The 24,433-nt window shown below is 38.2% G+C and overlaps 1 protein-coding gene across 1 annotated transcript in view; it reads left to right on the top strand.

The window, feature by feature from the left end:
• Positions 1–24,433, top strand: part of VWA8 (von Willebrand factor A domain containing 8) — a 519,173-nt gene that overhangs the window by 479,692 nt on the left and 15,048 nt on the right. The window contains exon 41 of the mRNA XM_044669384.1: positions 24,167–24,292. Within this exon, the coding sequence (XP_044525319.1) occupies positions 24,167–24,292 (126 nt within the window). The remainder of the gene's footprint in view (positions 1–24,166; positions 24,293–24,433) is intronic.

Genomic DNA, 24,433 nt, shown 5'->3' with positions numbered 1-24,433 from the left:
CAGAGGAATACAAGGTTTCTCTAACAACCGCCTAGGGAGAAGCTTCAGGTGGGAGAGAGACACAGGAATATAAGACTGAGAAAGGGCCTGCTCTCACTCAGTCCCGGGAGGTTTTGTTGCCTTTGAGGTTAGAGAAGTTACACACAATGAATCAGGAGATAATTTGTATCAAGGGTAAGCTCTACTTGGCTATGGGGGAAACTAAGTCTTCAAAGTTTAAATGCTACCACCCAAATCCACCCTTCTCTCAAAACCCACAGGAAATTAGGAAAGGAAAATGGTGATTGGAATAGGGAAGGTCAGGGAGATCCAGAGGAATTAGCTAAGCTACAAATCTCAAGAGAAAAAGCACAGAATCAGGGAATCAAGGCCAGGTTTCAGCCCCAAGACCGAGCTCAGTTGACCCTTCTGCTCTGACTGAGCCTCCAGGACCAGTACTGCCTCTTGTCAGGGTTCTAAACCCTCTCAACTGCCAGAAATTCTACAGTTAGCGTTTTGCAGAGTTGTTTGCACTTTTTCACTACAATAGATGAACTGTCAACCAGAATATGGAAATCCATGATCTAGAACTAGATAATATAGAAAGAAAAACAAATATAAATTTCTTCCCTTTTCAGCATGCACTGACTTGGCCCTACGTGAATTGTCTTTGCTATGCCATAATAACAAATATTTAAATAATAATTTAAGATTTACAATGTATTTTCTGCACAACAACCCTGTGAAATTGTACTGACCAAAATGATCCTCAAAGAAAGTGTTTATTCTAAAGAAGAGAAAAATAAGGCTCAGAAAGATTAATTAATTTGCCCATGGTCCCACAGCTAGTGAAGATCAGAACTAAGATGCTTCTAACTACTTTTTCCACTCTTTGTTATCTTCCTAGTTTCCTTTTCTGGTGCACACAGGAGCCAAGTACCCTCATTCTATCCTACAGCCTCCATTTTCACACTTCCTTCAGACAGGGCCTGCCTCCCAAAGAGTTCCATGCTCTTAAAATCCTTCCTCCTTTCTCTAGTTCGCAACTCCCATTACCTCATTCATTGCTAGATATGGAGAGAGGAATGAGCTGATTTAATTAATTCCCACAGAGATCTGAATCTATAATCCTCTCTGTGAGACCAGCATTTTTAAAGAGGAAGTTTGTTTTAAGTGAAAGCACTGTCACAAAGGAAAGAGGGGAAAAAATGCAGATGATTCAGGGAAAGGCATTTTTGGACAACAGATTTCTGTATGTAAATAATGGCTTCACTATTTAAGATTCAGAATAGTCATTTGGTGAGGGGGTAGAGAAGAAGGTGACTCCAAAAGGATGATTGGAATAATGCTTGCTAGGAGTTCAGAGTCCACATATTTAATGAAAATTAGAATGCTATGAAAGAGGCATCATAGTCACAATAGTGCTTCATGGAAAGTTGGATCTCTGTGATAGGAGAGGGACTCAGCCAATGGGAACAAAAAATTAGAGCTGGCAGTGAGTCTATCTGGAGAACAGTGATGGTTGTTGGAAAAACCAGCATTTGCACTCAAAATCCTTTCCTCTAAAACCCAGTGCTCTTTCCACTCTACCAGCATTGGTGGCTTATTCATAGAATGGGACCACATTAAGGAGAACCTTAAATACAACACAGATTTGGGAGCTCTCTCCTATAGATCATATGAAATATTTTGAAGGTTTTTTGATTGAAAAAAATAAGATTAATCAGGTAGTGGCATACAAGATGAAGTGGAGGAGGGCTACAGGGAATGAGCAAGGAGAGAGTAGGCAACATCTAACAGAAGGTATTTAGGCATGAAAGGATGAAGACTTAGCACAGTGTGATGACCCTGGTAATTTAAAGGAAAGGATGGTTGTGAATGATAAAGCTTTGAAGCAAGACTTACTAGAACTTAATAAAGGATTGGTTTTAAAAAAGCCAAAGCTAATATCGGGACTAACTTGTAGGTAAGGTAATAAAAGGATTTAGATAGCTTGAGGTTGAGATAACCACAGATAGCCAAGTAGAGATGTCTCTACCTGGATATGGGACTGGACATGGAGGTGAAATATACAAGTAATGTACATTTTAAAGTGTTTCACATAGATGGAATAGTTAAGCCAAGAAACAAAATTAGTTTCCTGAAGGGAAGGGAGGTAACAAAGAATACAGAGGAGTAGTAGAAGCTATATTGAAAAAATAAATGAATTAAATGGGGGAGAATTTCAAGAAAGATGGGATGGTCTTGGATTAAAAAAAAAACAACAAACAAACAGAAGACCTCATGGTTGCAAGTCATAATATCTTCATTGCTACCAAATAAATACAAGTGCTTCAGAAAAGAAAAGCAGATTTGGGAAATGAATGCTAGTTAAGAACACTGAAGTTAATGAATGCTAGTTAAGAAGCATCCGAGAATAGAATTTGGCTTTCTGGAATTCGGCTTAAAATGAAGAAATGACAGGCTCCTAGTCAAGGAACCTAAAAAAGGATAAGGAAAATGTATTTATTTACCTGGAATTGCACAAATCTGATTAAAAGGCTTTTAAACTGGAAAGGAAAGGGTCTGAGAGAAAAAAGTGTCTAGATATGTCTATTAGAAAGCTAAAATATAGAAAGAGCCCTACGAGTAGAATCACCCAAAAATGCATAATATACAAAACCTAAGAAAGGAGCCAGCCATGAAACCCATGGGCTTAAATGTCTCTATGCAAATGTAGGTAGTATGAACAACAGACAAGCAAAGTGAATTAGATATTCTAATTCAAGAAGGAAAATCTGATCTCACAGGTATTCCTGAGATTTGATAGGATGGGGCCCATGAGTAGACTGTGACTCTTAAAAGGTTATATATCAGCTTCAAAAGGACTAGCATATGGAAGTGAGATAGAGTGGTCTTATTTATTTAAAAAGAACTTTATTCATGAGAGGAAAACTAGGAAGCATAAAAGCATTCTTTTCATCCACGTATATTTAAAATCATCCCTAATAGACTGGGGACCAGAGGGAAATTAAGTGGAATTAGTGGAAGAGCCAAACCCAAAAAGTAGTCATCAGCAGTTTCATGTCAGCTGCCTCAGGAGGAGGGTGCTAGAGGAATGCTGGACCATCTTGCATTTTTAGCAGTGGCTTAGATAAAGTCATCAATAGAATACTTATCAAATTTGCAAATGATTCAAACCTAATATTGCTACCATGTTAGATGACAGAGTCAGGATCCAGCTGCCTAGTTGAAGAAACTGAGGATGTCTTTCCTAGAGAAAAAAAAATTGTATTGGGGATATGATACCCATCTTCAAGTATTTTAAGGACCATCATGTGAAATAGGAATTAAATTTGTTCTACTTGGACTCAGAAGACAAAAAGAGAAGCAGTGGATACAAATTACAAAGAAACAGGCTTAGACTTTATGTAATGAAATACTTCCCAAACATTAAAACAGAATGGGCTCAGGAAGCTAGGTGGCACAGTGGATAAAGAACCTGGGCTGGAGATGGGAAATCCTGGGTTCAAATCTGGCTTTAGACACTTCTCAGCTGGGTGTTCCTGGGCAAGTTGCTTAACCCCAGTTGCCTAGCCCTTACTGCTCTTCCATCTTGGAACCAAAACTCATTATTGATTTTAAGACAAAAGGTAAAGGAAAGCATTGTACACAGTAACAGCAATATTATAGAATGATCAAATGTGATAGACTTAGCTACTAACAGCAATGCAATGATCCAGAATAATTCTGAGGAACTTATGAAAAAGAATACTATTCACCTCCAGGAAAAGAACTGTTGGAGTCAGAATGCAGAAGAAAACATGATTTTTCACTTGTTTATCTGGGTATATGTTTGGGAGGTTTAGTTTTTTAAGATTATTCACTTACCAAAATGAATAATATGAAAACATGTTTTGTGCAATAATAATACATGTATAACCCAGATTGAATTGCTTGCCAGTTCTGGGACTGGAGGGGGAAGAAGATAATATAACTTTGGAAAATTTATGTGGAAATTTATTATTAAATATTGTTATTAAAAAATAAAAAGACAAAAGATAAAAGTTAAAGGTTTAAAAAAATACTGTAGAATATAGACCTTCCCTACCAGATTTCAAAACCTACCACAAATCCACAGTTTTGAAAAGGATATGGTTTTCAGATGAAAACAGAAAAAAATTGATTAAGTAGATGTGTAAGTAATCAAACAATTATAAGAACTCAATTGATGACAAATCAGAAGTAACATAACAATTGCAAAAGGAATCCTTGTCTAATAAATTTTATTGGAACAACTAGTTATCTGTATGTGCAAGAGTTAATTCGTAGCCATGGCCCATACTATATATTATAATAGATTCCAGATGTGTAAAAGATTTTAAAAAGAAATTTTAAAAGAAAATGGAAATATATATTTATCCCAACCAAGGAGGGGGGAAAAATTACTGACTGTTGAAAAAAGTAGAAGATGTAATCAGAGGAAAGTTGGAAGATTTCAAGTGATCAAAAAAAATTTTAAACTCTGTGCAAAAATGTAGTAACCTAAGCCTTTAAAAGGAAGCAACAGAATAAATAAAATATGTATGTCAGATATACGTGATGTAAGCAAACTGACCAAAATATACAAAGTACTGAAACATCTGGTCAGTACCCAGATTCTGTTTGCTGAATGCTCCAGGAAGGTGAACTGTGTACACAAGGAAAGAGGAAATAAGATTCAAACGTAGACAGACCTACTTGCAATTAGAAAAATAAAAATTAAAGCAATTCTGTGATACCGTGTACATGAGGAACTAGAAAAGACTTGGGGGGTCCTGACAGCTATCTTCAAGTATTTGGAGTCCAGCCATGGGGAAGAGGACAATGGCTTGCTCTGCTTGGCCGCAAAAGGCGGAAGTGAGAAAAATGGATTAGTTGTAGAGACAGATTTCACTTCAGTGTACAGACAAACTTCCTCACAATTAGATCTATCTGAAAGTGAATTGGGATACCTTAGGAGATAGTGAATTCTCTGTCCCAGGAAATCTGTGGGAGAAGTTATTCTTGCTCAGTTATAGATTGGATTTCTGGGTTGCTTCTGTGATTCTAGTGAAAAAAAATGAAACAAAATAAGCAGAACAAAATAGCAATGATATAAATTATATAAAATATGTTTATATGATTTTTATCTTTTTTCAATGTAAAGGGGTATTTTTACAGTTAAATGTTCATTGGGTCTTTTTAATTATTAATTAAATTCATATACTTTGGTCCCCATATAAAAATTTTGTTAAAATATTATTAATGGTAGACTACCTCTTGGTGAAAGCCCATTTCTGCTTGAAAATAGCCCAAATAATTTCAGTAATTTTCTTTTTCCTTTTTTTTAAGCCCTTATTTTCTGTCTTAGAATCAGTACTATCTATTGGTTCCAAGGCAGAAGAGCAGCAAGGGAGTAGGCAGTTAAGGTTAACTGACTCACCCAGGGTGGTAGTTTTCTTTTTTTTTTTTTTTTTTAAACCCTTACCTTCCATCTTGGAGTCAATACTGTGTGCCATAGAAGGCATCATCCAACCAAATATATAGATTATGTCTTTCATGTTCCCACTTCTCAGTTCATTCTCTGGAGGTGAACATTCACGAGTTATTCTTCAAATATAGCTATATATAATGTTCTCTTGGTTCTACTTGTTTCACTCTTCATTATCTCATGTAATTCTTTCCAAGTTCTTTTCAAATTAATCTCCTCATCCTTTTTTATAGCACAGTAGTATTCCATCATAATCATATACCATAATTTGTTTAACCATTTCCCAATTGATGAATATCCCCTCAATTCCACCACCATCCACCACAAAGAGAGCCCCTATAAATATTTTGGAACATAAAGGTTATTTTCCTTTTTCTCTAATCTCCTTAAAAAATAGACCTAGCAATGATTTTTTCTGGGTCTAACATTATACACAGTTTTATATCTCTGAGCATAATTCCAAATCGCTCTCCAAAATGGTTGGATCAGTTCACAATTCCACCAACAGTGTATTAGTGCTTCCACTTTTCTACATCCCCTTCAACATTTGTCATTTTGCCCTTTTGTCTTTTTGGTCAATCTGGTGGATGTGAGTTGATACCCTTAGAATTCTTTTGGTTTTCATTCCCTAATCAGTAATGATTTAGAGCATTTTTTCATGTACTTATATATGGTTTTGATTTCTTCATCTGAAAACTCTCTGTTCATATCTTTTGCCATTTATCAAAGGGATAGCTCTCATTCCCATAATTTGACAAAGTCCTCTATATATTTTAGATATGAGACCTCTAATCTGAGAGAGTGTCTATGAAAATTTTTTTCCAATTTTCTACTTTTTCTCTAATCTTGGCAGCATTTGTTTTATTTGCACAAGAACTTTTCAATGTAATGTACTCAAAATTATCCATTTTATATCTCACAATGCTTTCCATCTCTTGTTTACTCATAAATTCCCCTCCTATCTATAAATTGATAAGTAATCTGTTCCCTGTTCCTCTAACTTGTTTATGATATCACCTTTTATGCCTACATCATGAATCCATTTTGATCTTATCTTTGTGAATGGCATAAGATAATGGTCTATACCTAGTTTCTGCCAAACTACTTTCCAGTGTCTTAACAATTTTTACCAAGTACTGATTTTTTATCCCTATCCCACTAGCCTATAAAAACAAGGTTACTATAATCTTTTACTGCTGTTTGTTGTATGTCTCTTCTGTTCCACTGATCTACCTTTATATTTCTTAGCCAGTACCAGATAGTTTTGATAATTACTGCTTTATATTGCAATTTTAAATCTGATAACACTAAAATTCCTTTACATTTTTCTTTAATTCTTTTATTATTCTTGATCTTTTATTCTTCCAAATTAATTTTGTTATTATTTTTTTTCCTCAATAAGATAGTTTTTTTGGTAATTTGATTGGAATGACCGTGAATAGGTAGATTAGTTTAGGTAAGATTGTCATTTCAATTATTGGCTCTGCCCATCCATGAACAATAAATAATTCTCCAGTTATTTGTATCTGATTTTATTTGTGTAAAAAATATTTATAATTATGTTCATGTTGTTCCTGGATTTGTTTTGGCAGGTATATTTATTTTATTCCATCTGTGGTTATTTGAAATAAAGTATCTTAAGATTGTGGAAAATTCAACTAGAAGGGACCTTGAGATTTATCTGGTTCAGGGATGATTAACCTAGGGTCAATGAATTTGTCTTTGTTAGTATTTTGATAACCATATTTCAATGTGATTGGTTTCTTTCATAATCCTGTGTGTTTTATTTTATGCATTTAATACATTATTCTAAGAAAAAGTCCATAGACTTCACCAGACTTTCAGAGGGATCCGCGACACAAAAAAGGCTAAGAACTCCTGGTCTAGATTAGACCTAGCATCTTACAGGTGAGAAGGCTAGAATTCAAGCTTCTAGACCAGGATGGAAAGAGCTTCCTTCAGGGAGATACTTTCTAGTTTGTAAATAGAACAAGACATCTCTGGCATGGTCATTTTCATGGCCCTCCTGTTTTTTTAGTGGTTCTGGATGACTAGTGCTTTCCAGAAGTTTTGAGGCTGATGTGTAATCCTGGTAACTATAACTATGGGAGTTTCCTTGGGGAACAGTATAGTGTTTGGCCAAGAACCAGCCAACTCATCATTTAGGTTGAATTTCCAAAGCAGAACTTCAGACATGTCCCTCATCTTGTATGAATGATGAGTCTGCCATTATGGAGCAAGAGATGCTGTCACCACCAGTATCTCTTGCACCATCTGTCTGTGCTCCCGCCTGTGTGCCTTCATTTTTCCTTTCTATAGTCACCCCCACCAACCTTCTTCCTTTACTGTACTTCTTCACTCTGCTTTGGGCATAAATAACCTAGAGTTGTTTGGGGGATAGGTAGTATTGAAAAAGGACCAAACTTCAGTTAAAAGGCCCAAGTTTGGGTTTCAGTTCTGGCATGTGTGAGCTATGTAACATAGAGCCAAGCACAACTTCTCTAGAACCGTTTCCTCATCTAAAATGTGAAGGAATCAAGGTGATTTCTACGACCTTTCCCAGTGCTGACTTTCAGCCTGTGGCTCTATATGTGCCATTTCTGAATGGATGACTAGAAGATCTCCTTCCAAAGGCATCTAATCTGTCGCTACTTTAATCCCTGAGTTTCCAGTTCTCAAGTTCCCTCGCCATATCAGAGCATGTCCAGTGATTTTAAATGTGATGCCTCTGCAATGTTTGTCAAACACCTCCCGCAGCTAATGCTTAGAATGTCAGGGTACTCCAGATTCTTCATGTTTGTTGGGCCACATTAGCATCTGATGGATGGCCACAGCCAACAAGAGTGCTTATGGGTGCTCACTTGTTGGGTTTGGATTGGGACGGTTTGCCCTCGTCCGCAAAGAGAATGCCTGGCCTAGTTTCCAAAGCTCTGCACAATCTCAAGTTTTCTTTCCACTTTTCAGTGTTCACCAATCAGATGATGACCGTTTCTTGTGGGTGGCTGTATCAAAAATGAATGTAGTTAGAGGGAACTGCCCATGTGAGAACTGTGGAAGGAGCAGTTTACTATCTTCGAAAGACTCCCTGGAGCACAAAATCCTGCTGATGATGAAACGCCCTGGCCCTGAGGAACTGGTCTCACATATCATAACAGATTCCTTGGGTAGGCTTCATGCTCTGGATGGAGGTGGCTTTCTTTATTGGAAACTGATAGAGTAAACTGAAAATTAAGAGGCAGGGGAGAAACGGGTAATTAGGAAATTATAGAGGCAGTGTGATATAATGGCTAGAGTCAGACTAAAGTCAAGAAGACCCGAGTTCAAATTCCAGCTGTATAAGACCTTATTTCTCAGTCTTGCAGGCAATTCTCTAAAACCAGCAGCAGCAGAATAGGGAACCAGTCTGCACTGGCAAAGAGTTTTTACTCATTAGGAACTACCTATACCAACAAAATCACAGGACAAATCCCCAAAAATGAAAGTTTAAAATTGATGGTGTTTTATTTGGGGCTTGGCAAGGCCTCCTTGAATATCCAGGGATATTGGGGGGCAGCTGAAGTCTAGAAGGAGAAAGAAACCCTGTCCCTGGAAGGTCAGTGAAGAGATGCCGCCCAACCAAGCTTTCTTACTTACTTACAAGTGCCAAATCAAGGAACTAGGACAGTCTTCACTGGCTTGTAATCCGCAAGGAATTGTTTCCTCTTTAACCAAGCCTCCTTTCCAGCCCAGATTTTCCTCAAACACCGTGTGTGTTATTGGTAACAAGCACATAAAGGAAGAGATGACTAAGAGCACACAACTGTAAATTTAGTTTAGTGTTCACATACAGAAGACTAGACAAGAGACTGATGACAAAAATCTATCTGATTTAGGGAAGCTTTGTCTTGCGAGATGATTTTTACCTCTTTTGAACATATAGAGCATATTTTACAATGAACATACAGAACAAGCACATGATTTTCTATTAAAGAGTCTTAATTATCATGGTTTGTTCCCAGTTTCCTGCCCTCCCCTTATATTTTTTCCATTTCCTTTGATTCTAAAAGATTCTTTTATAACCTAGAAAAAACCCTTTCTTGTATTAAACCAATACTACAGCATTTTCTGAAGGCTTGATACAATTCTTGGAAGAATATTTATAAGCTGGTTCTTACACGTACATTTTTAGTTGAAATTCTCGGATTTAAACATATATGGAATTTTAATAAGGCAGAGCCCCGCGTCCAAGTTAAGGAAGCATATCTTGTTACATGTCCCTAGGGAGGATTGGTTTTAATATCAAGGAAAATGGTTGAATGTGCCTCTGTTTCCTGAGAAAGGTCTCTCTTCCTGGCAAATGTATAACTGGACCAACTAACCAAAGGCACAGACTATGAAAATAGCTTTTATGTGGTACATGATATAAAAACCAATTATTTTATCTTGCAAAGTTTATTTTAAGATAGACCATTAAAGAATTTCAGAAACCTCTCCCCATTTTTGTATTTATCCATTCTAATGTTTTCCAAAGGCTACTTGTGATAGAATAATAGCCCAAGAGATTAGAAGCTATCATTAAGCTAAAAAGGCACTTATACAAACATAATCCTTAAAATCATCCTTATTCTCTTGTTAAGTGATGATATGCCACCAGGAGAGTATACTTCAGAAATATTCACTTCAAATCTTAAAAGTACAAAGTAGCATTCTGAAAATTTGAAAATAATAATTTTTAAAAAAACATTGGAAATCATAATAATTTATGTGATTTTTAGAAATTTATCTTTCATATTTGAGTTCTAGTTTTTGTGAGAGAGAAGTTTACTTCATTTGTCCAGGTAGTTTGCTTTTTTTATCTATTTCCTTTCATATTTTTTTTTAAAAACAGATTTACCATCTAAATTCATATTGTTGATATAAGAACTAAAATTTATTCCAAACTCTAATCAGTATTCTCTTCTAGCTTTTGAGGCCCCTAACCATATTTTTAAAATTAAAATACATGAAATGAAATAGAACTGAAAAGGTGAGAATCTAATTTTTTTAATTTAGCGCATACTTTTCCAGTATTTTTTCTATGTGAACATATTCACAATTGATGGAAACCCTAGCTTTCATGGAGTGTCACAGATATTTGGGGAATCAGGAGAAGACTATTCAAATGTTCTTGTCCCTTAATTGAACATTAATAGCTATTTAGCTGATAAATTTGAGGTCATTTTTAACTCTAAGACCAAGAGGACTTCCCCCTCTGATTGACCCTAAAAGTTGTCTTTAAAAATTCTAGTACTTTACCCTCAAGGACAGGAAGTTTCTGCCATATGGCAACATCCTGGGCCCTCGAAGAGTTTAAATTGCTCAGGGTTTAGAAAAGCTGTTTAGAAGCTTTAAGGATCAACAAAACTCTGAAAATGAAATTAAAGGGTTTTACTCAAGTCATGTGATATTGTGTCCTCATTTGTTGAAAGGTTCTGAAGAGCAAGAATTCTTAAATTGGTTTCCCTCTAACATTGTGAGCTCAAGCCCTTTCCATGAATGCCTAATCAGAATAGCAAACAAGTTTAAAGAAAGCTGCCTTGTACTATGAGCTGAATCCCAAGACACTTAACAAAAGTACACTTTTTCCCACACTTGATCCCATTTTCTTCATTTGATAGTGAATTACTCTACTTACCAGCTTATGGAGTGACTATGCTGGTAAGAAATATTTATTCAGTAGGAGAATTTTTTAGCACTTTCAGTAGATTTTTTTGCCTTGCTTTTTATAAACCAAGGAGAAACAATTTACTAACATTTCAGAGAGCTGCACCTATTAGACACATAAAAAAGGCCATTCCCTCCCCCCAAGAGGATTACAGGACTTTATGATGTGTGAAATTGGAACAAGTGCCATAAAATAATCATAATGGTAACCCATTTATGGAAGGGTGACTACAGTTTACCCAAGGTTTGATAGCTGAGTAGAGAATAGATTTTCTGATTCTGGAATACACTTTTATCTAATGGTGGCTTTCACAGTGGATACACATGGTCTGGGCAGGTTCTCCAGATGGCCCACAGGCTGGTCTTCAGTGGGTGTCATGGGAAAGCCTGGGCAGATTAAGGAATATTCTCCACTGCAGATGTGAAAAATCTAATAATAACAGTAATAATATCTGACATGTACCCCTTTGAAGTTTGCAGAAGACTCCACATACGTGATCTCATTTGAACCCCCGTACAACAGCCCCATGAAGTAGACTCTCCTACAGTTATTACCCTCTCTTTGTTACAGATGAAGAAAATGAGACTTTACATTGTTGCAAAAATGAGCACTTTTCAAGCTTGCTCAGCGAGTCTCATTTCTCTTCCACACTGTTGCTCCCTCCAACAACGTAGATTACAATTCATTCATATCTTCCCATCCCAAACAGCCTGTGTCCTGGTCTTCCCCTGAGTGGTTCACCATTGAGGTCTTCAGGAAGGGTCACAAAGCACTTCAGCAGGCTTCCTTGAGTTCTGTTCACAGCAGGTGGCTATCAGTTATCATGCAAGCGGTTCTTATTTCTTTTTGGTCAGTGGTTATTTGAGAACATCCTTTACATTGTTTCTTCTGAAATAACAACCTGCTTCTTCATTGTCTTACCCTTTACTTCTTCAGAAACCGTCGTATTCCACCAAAGCCCATTACTAATCATTCGCAGTTTCCTAGGAGACATCCAGCTTGCCCTCCTTTTCCTATACTCCATTTGCAGTAAAAGTCAGCAACTTACATATTGAGCTTGATAGGCTGTTTATCCCATTCTATACTGTAGACTAGTTAATAAGTAATTTTCACCCAACTCATTTTTCCTATGTGTTCAGTTAGGTTCAACTCTTTAGAATGATTATGGATCTCCTTTAGGATTTTCCACATTGTTCCATGACCTGATGCAATCGGAACAATACCATCCATAAAAAACATTTTGAGGACCTGTCTATTTAAAAGGAACCATTATTCATGACAAGTGGCAAACAGCTGTGGCAAGAATTCATTCCTATTTTATTCTTCATTATAATAATCACATAGTCATGGAACAAAGTTATATCTTTACTGAAATCTTGTATAATTTTTATATGTGCATGTAAGATGTCTTGTGAAAGGAAAACCTTCAAAGTACCACTTTGTTCTACCAAAGAAAATGCTTTTATATAATTAGCAAACAAAAGTACTATAAAACCTTGCATTCTCTAAATCATTCAATCATATGATCATAAAGATGTCATTTGCTATGGAATATCACTTGCAGAAGGCTACTTGTTACTTTCTAATACCCTCATCAAAAAAATATCCTTAATACACATGTAGCAAATCCCCACAAAAATTTTATATTGGTGAAAAAATAATTATAATGATCAGTAGTTACTGATATTCTCTAAGCCAATTTTTTGGAAGGCAATAATTACAGTGCAATAATTTTCCCCCACCCCATTGTCCTTGATTGTGAAAAAGGAATTTGTTACAAAAATCTTTATAAATGTTTTGCATTTTTCATCCAATGGTTGCTTTCTTTCTAGTTTTATCCTTCAGTGGCCTTGGAATGAATTTGTTTAGTTGAGACTTTTGCAAAGCTTTCTCTATTTTATGAAATAATACCATTCATGATCTTCAACTATTCTTCTCCATAAGATTATACTAACAAATTTATATTTGAATTCTAATTAGTATTTAATTTATATTCATTTCTGTTGACTACCATAAGTATTCTTGACATAGAGATCAAGTGTTTGCTAACTATGGTGGTTTTTAGGTTCTTTTAATTTGCTCATTATGGTAGTTGACTTTTTAAATTAAATTGTATGAAATTGTTATCCTTTTCAGTGCTCTTTCCTCCATCCATTTCCCTTTTTTCCATATCAGTAACTTATTTTAATAGATCAGGTTAGAGTTGCTTTATGTATGCCATATCTTTTTTCTAATTTTTATTCTTTCTTGCTCTTTTGTATTAACTTTTATCTTTGCTCTAAAATGATTCAGAGAATTACTCCCACATCAATGACCAGGCATTTCCTGCCTATTCAAATATGATAAATTTCATATATTATAATGTTTTGGGGTGGTGACTACGTCCAGGACTTCCCAGTTGTTTTCATGAAGAAAATATTTTTCGTGCACAAGCAAGGGATAGAGAGGATCACAAAAAATAAAATAGATCATTTTGATTATGCAAAATTTTAAAGGTTTTACATAGACAAGACTAATGCAGCTAAAATTAGAATGGGAACAAGTAACTAGGAAAAATGTTTATAGTGAGCTTTTCTGATAAAGGTCTCATGTATAGAATATGTTAATATAGGACATATAGTTCAAATTTTTAAAAAGAGCCATTCTCCAATTGGTAAATGGTCAAAGAATGTAAATAGGCAATTTCTAAAAGAAGAAATCCAAATTATCAATAACAGTACAAAAAAGTTCCAAGTCACTAATTAGAAAAAATCATCCATCAGATTGGCAAAAATAATAAATAAAAACAATAATAAAATGTCATATCTTAGAGGAACTACTGGAAAGCAGGCAAATTAATGTACTTTTGGTGGAACTATGAATTTTCCAGCCTTTCTGGAAAGTGTCTTTGGAGCTATGCCCCAAAAGCCACAAAACTGTGTATACCTTTTGACCCAACAATAATACTGTTAGGTCTATCTCCCATAGAAACCAAAGAAAGGAAAAAAATGGCCATATGTACAAAAATATTTAGAGCAGCAATTTTTGTGGTAGTAAAGAAAGAAATGGAAACTAAGCAGGGGAGGGAAGGGGAAGGGAACAACTGGAGAACTGCTGAACAAATTATGGTATATGAATATAATATAATACTACTATACCAAAAAAATGAAAATAAAGCAGTCATTTCTTCATGATCTTTATTATTTATTATTATTATATTTATTGTGCAAAACGAGGTGAGCAAAACCAAGAGAACAGTTTATGTAATAACAACAATGTTGTAAAGACAAGCAACTTTGAAAGACATAAGAAATTTGATCAACGCATTGAAAAACCACAGCCTTAGAAGACAAATGGTGAAGCATACTACCTATCTCTTGACAGAGAGGCAATGGACTTTGAGTGCAGAATGAAGTATGTATTTTTTTAGATTTTTAGATTTGGGCAATGTGGGAATTTATGTTGCTTGATTATGCATATTTATCATAGCATTTGGGGGCTGCTGTTGTTTTTCAAAGGAAGGGAAGGGGAAAAAAGAGGAAAGATCTTTATTTTGAAAAAATTAAATTATTTTAAGAGAAAATATTCATGAAGTAAGATCATGAAGTCTCTGTATATTCTATAAGCACATGGTCTCTCTTCCAATATATTTTCATATATTTCCAATATATCTTCCAATATATTTTCACCATTCTTAGCTTTGTTCAACATTTCATTGAAATTACTACTTATCACAGTATATGTTGATTCCATTTAGAGGGTCTAATTGAGCTCTCCATAGAATTTCTATGCTTTTTCATCCTCTGAAACAGATGTTGAAACATAAGCTGCAATTATTTTCATGGTGGTCTTTTTGCAAATATTTATTTGAATACTGCAATATGAGAAGGCCAAATGTCCCATGAAATGAGGTTTCTTATTGCTGTTGGATGCATGATAAAACCAATTCCACAAATTCCATTATTTGTCTCTCCAAGGACACTCTGTGTTCCATCCGTTCATAAGTCTAAAACTTTTCTTTGTCTTTAATTTCATTTATAACAAACTTGAGAGTCCTTTGCTAGGCCTGAAAGGGCTTCATAAAAACATCAAATAAGCTAGTTGCAGTCAAAAGCCATAGATCTTTTTATTTAGCATGTGTGAAGGAGGTTTAAGTAGACAAACCCAGAAGAATAGGAGGCAGGGATCACAAGGGGCAGCCAGTCTTCTCCCTCTGGTCCTCACCGGGACCAGGAAAAGGAAAGGCCACAGCCAAGGTCGTCCTCATGGAACCAGGGAGGTGTGAGTCCAGGAGGGTCTCCTGGCAGGCTGTTCCCAAGATTTGGTGTGTGGACTTTGAGGTCCGTGCTCAGGAGGTGGCCTCGGTGTTTTATAGGGGGGCTGGGGGGCCCCATTCGCAGATGGCTTTCCTCCTCTACTATCCCAAATAGGGAGGCTCAGGCAGCCAGGATTCTGGGAAAGAGGCAACGTAAAAAGTTGTTCGTGTTTATATAGTCTGAAATGTGTGCTATTCCTAGTGTTGATGCTGTTTGGTCATTTCAGTTGTCTGGCTCTTCATGACCCCATTCTTGTTATAGAGTGGCCGAAAGGGGGAGAATAACGTACAAGCGGGGCACATTCTGCATCTCTTTCTGTTGCGTGGATTCTCATAGCCATCACCAAAATTTATCACCAAGCATCTTGGCACTGACCTGGTCAGCTAGTTTGGCCCACAGAAAGTAGGTCTAGTCAAGGAGACTATACTGAGAGTGTCTCTAGCCTGGCACAGGCTGTAGATCTCCCCCTGGGGGAGTCTAAGAGCCCAGCCCCGTCCCCCCGCCTTGGGGACACAGGAGCAGGACCTACCCTGTGTCTGCAGACCCAGAAAGCTTGTGACTTCCATAGAACGGAGTGGAGTGTTTGTTGTACAAAATCGTGCCACCTCAAGGAGTCCAAATCCTGACATTCTCCAGAGTCCAGCTCCAAGTTTGCCTCCCGGAGGAAACTTTTTCTAATTATTCAGCCCCAAAGTAATGCTTCCTTTCCTTCGATTGACTGTATGCAGGGCATCATTCTTAGTCCTAGGACAAAAAAAAATAATTAAATAAGACAAACTCTCCATCTAGTAGGTATATAGAACCAACTGTGATGTGAAGCAAAAGGGGGGAAAAGATCATTTCAGCTAGAAGATCAGGGAAGGCTTCCTGGAGCAGGTAGTTTTGAACAGTACCTTAAAGCATGGGCAGTATTTCAAAAGGCAAAGAGGAAAAGGGAGGCCATTCAATCTATTAAAAAAAAATACAAAGACAAGAAAGACAGAAGGACCACAAAACATGAAATGCACTAGCAGATATTCTAGTTTGTCTAGTGAGAAGAGTATGCCATGAGACAGGGATCACAGAGAAAAATGGTGCCAGGTTAATGAGATGATTGAATGCCAGAAGAAGGAGTTTTAACTTTTGGTATCTAAGAAAAAATTATTGAAGAATGTTTAACAGAAAAACGACATGTACATAAATAAACACGAAGAACAGATTGGAGGGAGAAGAAAGAGAGACCAAAAAGTAGTAAATTCATAACAAATATTTGCTTAATTGAATTCATTCACTTGGATGGTACAATATTATTTTAGAGTTAGTGTTCTTATTGATTCTTTTAAGATTTGTAACAGAGTTCCTATTTTATATGTAAAAGGAAAAAATATCCTTTTTCAGAAAGTCTGCAATTAGGAGAAGGGAATTAAAATATGGCCCACAGTGTGATATTCCAGGTCACCCTTTCTCATTACTGTTCTCAAAATCCTTAATGCAGGAGTCCTTCTCATTTTAATTCAGAAAGCTTTTTATTAACTGTTCACTCTGTGCAAGGCTCTGTTTAAAAATGGCATTCTCTTGTTTCTGAATGATGAAAGAAAAAGCATTCATTTAGCATTTACCGTGTGCCAGGCTGACCTGAGAGCTTGACATACAGGTAGAGAAGCGGAGAGACTGTCCTCCAGTCTCTTCCATTTCCGTAGGGGGCAGCACTAGAGGACTGGCGGCCAGGGAGGGGGGGTTTGGCCTGGAATTTCCAGGAACAGTGAATGGAATCGTGTCCTTCGTTTGTAATAGAACTCCAGAATGGCCAAAAGGAAACCTCAGTAGTTCTTAGAGGTGAGTGCAGGGGAGGAGAGGAGGGCAGCAGGTCAGGATGAGGAGGCAGGTGGCCCGGGAGGCCAGAGCTGAGTGTCCCAGCTCGGCCTGCTTTGGAGGGTGGGACAGGCGTCAGCTTCCGGGACTCGGCCACCTCGTATGGACTAGAAGAGAAGAGCCCCGGCTTCTCCTCTGGGCGCTCTAACTTTAGGTCAGCTGCTTTATCTGGGCTTCAAAATGAGGGGCTCGAGCTGGGTGATCTCAAATGGCCCTCCCAGGGATGGCTGCCTATGACTGCCTAAATCCATCTTCATGACTAATTTTATAAGGAAAGTAACAAGATTTCCAAGAACATTCAGGAAAAGCCAAAGTTAGTCATGTGTTGTGGTTCTTAGCCACTGTATGTGACCGAAAATCCTGCCAGTTTCCCTTGAAATGTTAGATACTTTAAGAGACTCCAAAAGTTGTTTTGAATTTTCAAATTTTATTCAATAATACCATCAACTATAAAAAGTGGGTAGCAAACAATAGTCATTTTTTCAGTATTATAAAATGTTACACTGCTAGTTTATTCATCCATTTTTGTGCAAATGCAGCTAATAAAATCAGTATAGCAAAAATTTGCTTACTTACTCTGCCAGGAAGATTGGGTTATAGTTTGCAATTTATAGAAGAGGGTATGATGTTAACATATTTTTCTTTTTCACTGATAACAGTAACAAAATAGCTTCTCATCTGTCAAAGACAAAGAGCGTTGTTGAGAAAATTATGCCCACATGAGTAAAGTAAAAATAATTTGGAATTTATAGATGTAATATTTGTATCATAATGGCAAGAGAAATAAGAAAAGGGGTGCACCTGGTATAGGTTTTTTTTTTTTTAAGATATGAACCATTATGGAACTTTAAAAATGGGACTCACATTTGAACTTCCTTATGTTATAAATAAGAAAACTGGATCTCCAGGAAGTCGAATACCTTTCTGGGCACGGTGAAATTTAAACTTAGGTCTTCTTAAGGCCCCTTGGTGGTACAGGGGATAGAGAGCTGGGCCTGGTGTCAAGAAGCCTTGAGTTCAGATCAGGCTTTGGACTCTTTCTAGCTGCATGACCCTGCACAAGTCATTTAACCCGTCTGCCTCAGTTTCCTCAACTGTAAAATAGAGATCATAGGAGCACCCACCTCCCAGGATGGTTATGAGGATCAAATGAGATAATGTTTGTAGGGGGCTCACTTGGCACATAAGCCTCGGAAGACCACCCCAGGAGTGGCCCGCTGAAGACGTAAATAGTTGGCATTAACTAGCTCACAAAAACAGAAAGTAGAAGAAAAAAGTGGGACAAATCACATCCTGCCTGTTTTACCAGTAAGTGCCTCGTCCTCCAAGTCCGCTGCCTCGGGCTCTCCAGCTGCTCCTCACGCCGGCAGATGGTCGCCCTCCTCCGGCTCGGCCCTCATCCCCATCGCCACGTGCCTCCCCCACCGTGCAGCTGTGCTCCAGGGAGGCCAGTTCCACAAGGCCCACGTACGTGTCCTGGGGACACGGATGGAGAGTGGAAGGGACTTGGGAGGCCGCAGAATCAGACGGGAAACGGAGGCCCAAGCAGGGGTGTGATTGGCCCAAGGACGCAGGAGTTATCAGTATCCCAGGTGGGCATCAAGCCCAGGTCTTCTGAGTCCGGATCCTGGGGATTTTTTACCCTCTGTGCCCCTCGGCCTTCTTCTTGACCAGCCTTTATTGCCGCTCTGAAAGAAGGGCCCTCGGCCGCCCCTTACATATATTATCTCATTGGATCATCCCAGCCACCCTCTGAGGAAGGGCTCTCATTATCCTCATTTTATAAATGCAGAAGCCGGAGCTCCAAGAAGCCAGGAAGGGTTCGGGGTGATGCTGAAGCCCGCATCTTCCCGAGGCCTCTCGGTGGTGCGGTGGGTAGAGAGCTGGGCCCGGAGGCAGAAAGACGAGTTCGGATCAGGCGTTGGGCTTTTCCTGGGCAAGTCCTCCAACCTCCGTCTGCCTCGGCCTCCTCCAGTATAAAGCAGGGATAGCGGAGCCTCTGCCGTCCATCATGGTGAGGATCCAACGAGATAATATTTGTAGAGGGCTCACGTAGCACAGGGCCTGGCACACAGCAGGCACTTAATAAATGTTCATTTCCTTCCTTCCTTCTTCACTTCCAGTTCATTGGGTTATCGCTCTCTAGTCACTCGCACTAGGAATAAATCTTCAGGCTTTTTCACTGTGTCAAATAAGGGCAGCTGCCTTTTCACTGAGGGTCATTGCCGCTGCTTGTTGAAATGAAGAGATCATTTGTGCTTGAAATAAAAGATCCGAAATATTCCAAAGCAGAATATTTCCATGACTGGAACCTGTTAGCATCGTGCCTGAAACCTGGTAAATACTTAATAATTTTTCTTCATGTTTTTATTCATTGGTTTCTCCAAATGGCTAGAATCCGTTTCACATTACGGTCCTCTGCACTCTTGTGCCAATTAATAGTCCTTTTAAACATACTCCGCAATATCAAACCTGCATCATTTAGATAATGCTTTCTCTAAAGTTACCAGCCATCTATTGTTATTTAACTCGATGACCTTTTCTTGGCCCTCATCCTTCTTGGCTTCTCTTCAGCCTTTGATACTGACAGTCATCTCTCCTTCCTCCCTGGGATTTCATGGCATCGAACTTTCCTGGTTCTCCTTTAACCCTTTCCCTTCTCAGTGTTCATTAGCTCATCATCCATGAGCCAGCACCTTTACATGACTATATACTAGCTTCCCCTTTCTCTTTCTACACATTCTCTTGGAAATTTAATCAGCTCCCAGGAGTGAGTAGTTATCCTCTCTGTGGAGAAGACTTGCAAATCTATTTATCCAACCATATGTCTTTTTGCCCCGTATCACCAGCTGCCTGCTGGACATCACCTCAGACTGGCCTCAGCACAAATATCCCCCCTTTCCATGTCCTCTTTCATACACCTGCCAACCTGATCATTCTTAAAGCACCAGCTCAGAAACCGTTAGTGACAACTTCCTACTCTAGAATGGAATATAATTTCCTTTGTTTGACATTGAAGCCTTTTACAATTTGACCCCTGTAAAGATTAAAATGAATATACAATAACTATTATTGTATATTCAACAGCAGACAGGACCTGCCAATCCAACTACAGGGAGATATTACATTGTTCCTCCTCACATGGTCTATGTTTCAGGCAAAATGGCCTTCTTATGGCACATAAAATGCCATTGTACCATCTCCATGCCATTGTGTAGACCTCTCTCTTTCTCTTTTCTCTTTCTCTCTCTGTCTCTCTCTGTCTCTCTCTCTCTCTCTCTCTGTCTCTCTCTCTCTCTCTCATTCTCTTTTGCTCTTGCTCTCTCTCGCTCTCTCTTGCTCTCTCTTTCTCATCCTGGAATCCCTAGTTCCCTTCCAAATTCAGCTCAAGTACCAGCTCCTACATGAAGCCACTCCTCATCCCCACTCCCCAGTTATTGATGCTTTACAAAATCACTACTATTTCTTTGTACATTTTTTTATGTAGACTTTGTATTGACTTATCTATGTATATGTTTATGCATATGTATATTGCCTTCCCTTGCCCCCCTCCCCAAATTTCCTTGAGAGCAGAAACTTTTATTTGTTTGTGTATCCATAACACTTATTACATTGCCCAGAATGTAGCTGGTATTTAATTGATTGAGCTAAAGATAAACACCTTTCCAAGATCCAGATGTAATTGTTCCCTGTGTTTTAATAATCATATGCAGTCATTGTCATGGCCCTCCTTTTAAAGCTAAACAAATAGGCCCAGAATGAATATGGGGATAGAATGAGTCTCTTTAAGCATCCTTTTCTTTCTAAATCATTATGCCTCCCTCCCTTTCCAATCTTCTTTCATCCTCTTGTCCTTCAGCCATAAAACCCATTTCTGATCCTTAAACACACTACTTCATCTCTTCTTTATGTCTTTGCAATAGAATATATTCTCCCTGCCTAGAATATTCTCCCTCCCAATCTCAGACTCTTAGAATCCTTGGCTTCTTTTCAGCCTCAACTCAAAGGCTACTTCCTTCAGGAGACCTTTTCTGGTCCCCTTGGTTGCTAATTCTATACCCTTCTAGATGACTTTCCATCTGCTTTGGATTAGTCTTATGAACTCTGTCATCTCCTCCATTGGAACATAAGATCCTTGATAGGAAGGACTGTTTTTGCTTTTTTTCTTCTGTATCCCTAGCACTGTTATGGATAAAAAGGAGAGTACACTAAAGTTAGGAGGTGATCTCCTTCCCTTGCTGAGTGACAGAGGGGTAAAAGGTGATTGAGGTGATAGGAGAGGAATGAAAGGGATGGCTGAGTTTAGGGAGGAATGGACAAGGCGGTATTAGGATGGTAAGGCTATAGGTGAGGTGTTCAGGAGAGGCAGCTGACACAGACTAGACACTCAGGTTAGAGACAGAGGATATTGGGTTAATAGGCTGAACCCTTACTTTTTTGTTTGTTTGTTTGTTGTTTTTTTTAAACCCTTGTACTTCGGTGTATTGTCTCATAGGTGGAAGAGTGGTAAGGGTGGGCAATGGGGGTCAAGTGACTTGCCCAGGGTCACACAGCTGGGAAGTGGCTGAGGCCGGGTTTGAACCTAGGACCTCCTGTCTCTAGGCCTGACTCTCACTCCACTGAGCTACCCAGCTGCCCCCTGAACCCTTACTTTTACAGACACAAGGAATAGAACCAGACAGAAGTGGTTTGAATCTGACTCGAGGGCTTTCTTGTCAGTTTCTCAAGTCCTCAAAGGAGGAATCACAAGGCTCCTCCCTGTCAGTGAAACTGAAGGGATTCAGGAGGAAGCATTGGGCAACTACTTCCTCCCAAGATGGATGCCTCCAGTTTCCCTCAAGAAATAAAGAGAATTATTCCTTTCCCTTCACCCTTGCCTAATTCTTCAACACAAAGATTCTCCAGAGGGTTTGATTAGGTAACAAGGGTTTTATTAATGTTCCAAGGATGGTCTGGAAGGAGAGAGGTGTTTGGGGTTCCTGAAAACTGCTAGGGAGAAATTCAAGATGGAGGAGGGTCACAGGAATAGGTTATAAAGAGAGAGAACCTGCTCTCTCAGCCTGGGAAGATTTGGCTGCTTTTAAAGTAGAGGGTATACTAAAGGGATAGTTTGAATTCAAGGATGTCCTACTTGCCTATGGGGAAAACTAAATCCACAAATCTTTTCACTAAAAACCCAAAAGCCACCCTGCCTCCCAGAGCCCCGGGAAAACAGGGAAGTAATATGGAAAAGGTCAGGGAGAGGTCCAGAGAAATTAACTAGGTTCAAATTAGCACAGGCCAAAGCAAACCAAAAGCCAAAATAGAGCTCTGATTGATCCTTCCGCTCTATTCAAGCATTAGGGACCAACTGAACTTTCTCAGAATTCTAAGGCTCAACTGCCAGAAGTTTTCAGTTGGCCCTCTGCAAGAGCAAAAAACCCCTCTTGCAACTTTTGCATTACAGCACTTAGCACAGTGTTTTACACCAAAAAAAGCCATGAATAAGTATTTACTAATTTATTTAGCTCTAAGTAATTTCTCCATGAGCTGTGTAAATTATAGTGCTCATTGTGGTCATCCTAATAATTTTCATTGGAACATGCTAAAATATATATAGTCAGTAGAAACCTTGAGTCACCTGAAAGATGACCAAAAGGTCACCCTTCAACCAATGCACTCATTCTGATTTGCCACACACTCTGGTCTGGTGTCATGTTGCAAACCTATAGCACACATGCCAGAGGGGACCATTTCCTTCCCCTCTCCACACATTCCTAAGGACATTTCTCACATGACTGGCCCCTCTTTCCAGCAGCCCAATGGGAACACTTCCTCCCTCTCTTGTCTGGGGTAAGGTGAAGGGCTCACATGCAGCCTGGGGGTAGCAGTTTGGGCACTTGGTCTCTAAAAGGTTCACCATCACTGGTCCAATATTTTCCCTCAGATACCAGACCAGCCCTAGTGCCTCTAGGACCCTTGTATGTATCTTGATGCAGGCCCAGGCTATTTACTATGTTCTTAAGTATTGTAAGAACCGTAGAAGCAATGAACAGGACACTCTGAGCCCAAAAGTTTACTGCAATAAGACTTTTGTACACCCCATTTATGTATGTTATAATTTCACATTTAATTGAGTTATTATACTCACTTTTATTTGACTCATTTTATTCTGCCTTTCATGGGAAATTATTAAGTTATTGTTGCAAATTACTTCAACATATTATTTGCAATTATTGGGCGATGTTGAAAAATATCTTCAGAAAAATAATTCCATATGACAATTAATGTTATAGAACAAACATAAGCTCAGTTCACAAAATAAGCTCATACCTCTGTTTTCAACTATTATCATTTTCAGGATAAGTCATAGAGAACTTCCAATTGTGAATTATTTTCTTAATGGAAGAACTCTGAGTACCATGGCCCTGCTATAGTTACTCATAGATAATTTTAATAGCTTCTTGCTTTTTTACTTAATAAATTTTCCAAGAGCAGTATGACAGAAGACCCATAACAAAAGCTTCTCTATTACATCTCTCATACTGTGCATTTCTCCTGGGGTTCATTTGTATTCTCTTTTCTAGTTCATGTGTGCCTTAAATGTTAACATTTCATCATTCATGTTAAAGTACCATATGTGAAAATGATTAAAAACTGACAAAATCATCAGAAAGAACATGGTCTTTGTCAGTAGGAATAAATCTCACATGGAAGAAGCCAATCCACTTATGAAAGTGTTCAAGTTTCAGTGAGTTAAGCCAAGGTGACCATCAGTTATTGAAAAGGCCCTGTGTGTGTTCTGTTCTTTCCTTCTCTGTAAAGATGTAGATGTGTGTCTACACAGTTAATTAGGACTCATGGGGCATGTATATTTTGTCATTTTAGGCCAAGGGCAAAGAAAGGCAATGGCTGAGACACCAACCTACTGGGGAGTTGGATGATGCCAAGATAATCGATGGCTTGACTGGAGAAAAAGCCATCTACAAACGTCGGGGAGAAATGAAGCCAGAAGTAAGAATTCAGTATTCACTAACCTGGGCGATGATGGATGTTTCTGTGTATTGATGGAGTCTTGTATATATATATATATATATATATATATATATATATATATATATATATATATATATATATATACTAGCTTTATTTTAT

Source organism: Gracilinanus agilis, chromosome 3 (genome assembly GCF_016433145.1).
Source record: "Gracilinanus agilis isolate LMUSP501 chromosome 3, AgileGrace, whole genome shotgun sequence".
Classification (NCBI taxonomy): Eukaryota; Metazoa; Chordata; class Mammalia; order Didelphimorphia; family Didelphidae; genus Gracilinanus; species Gracilinanus agilis.
The sequence above is the reverse complement of the archived record's forward strand: the minus strand, read 5'-3'. Positions and strand labels throughout refer to the sequence as shown.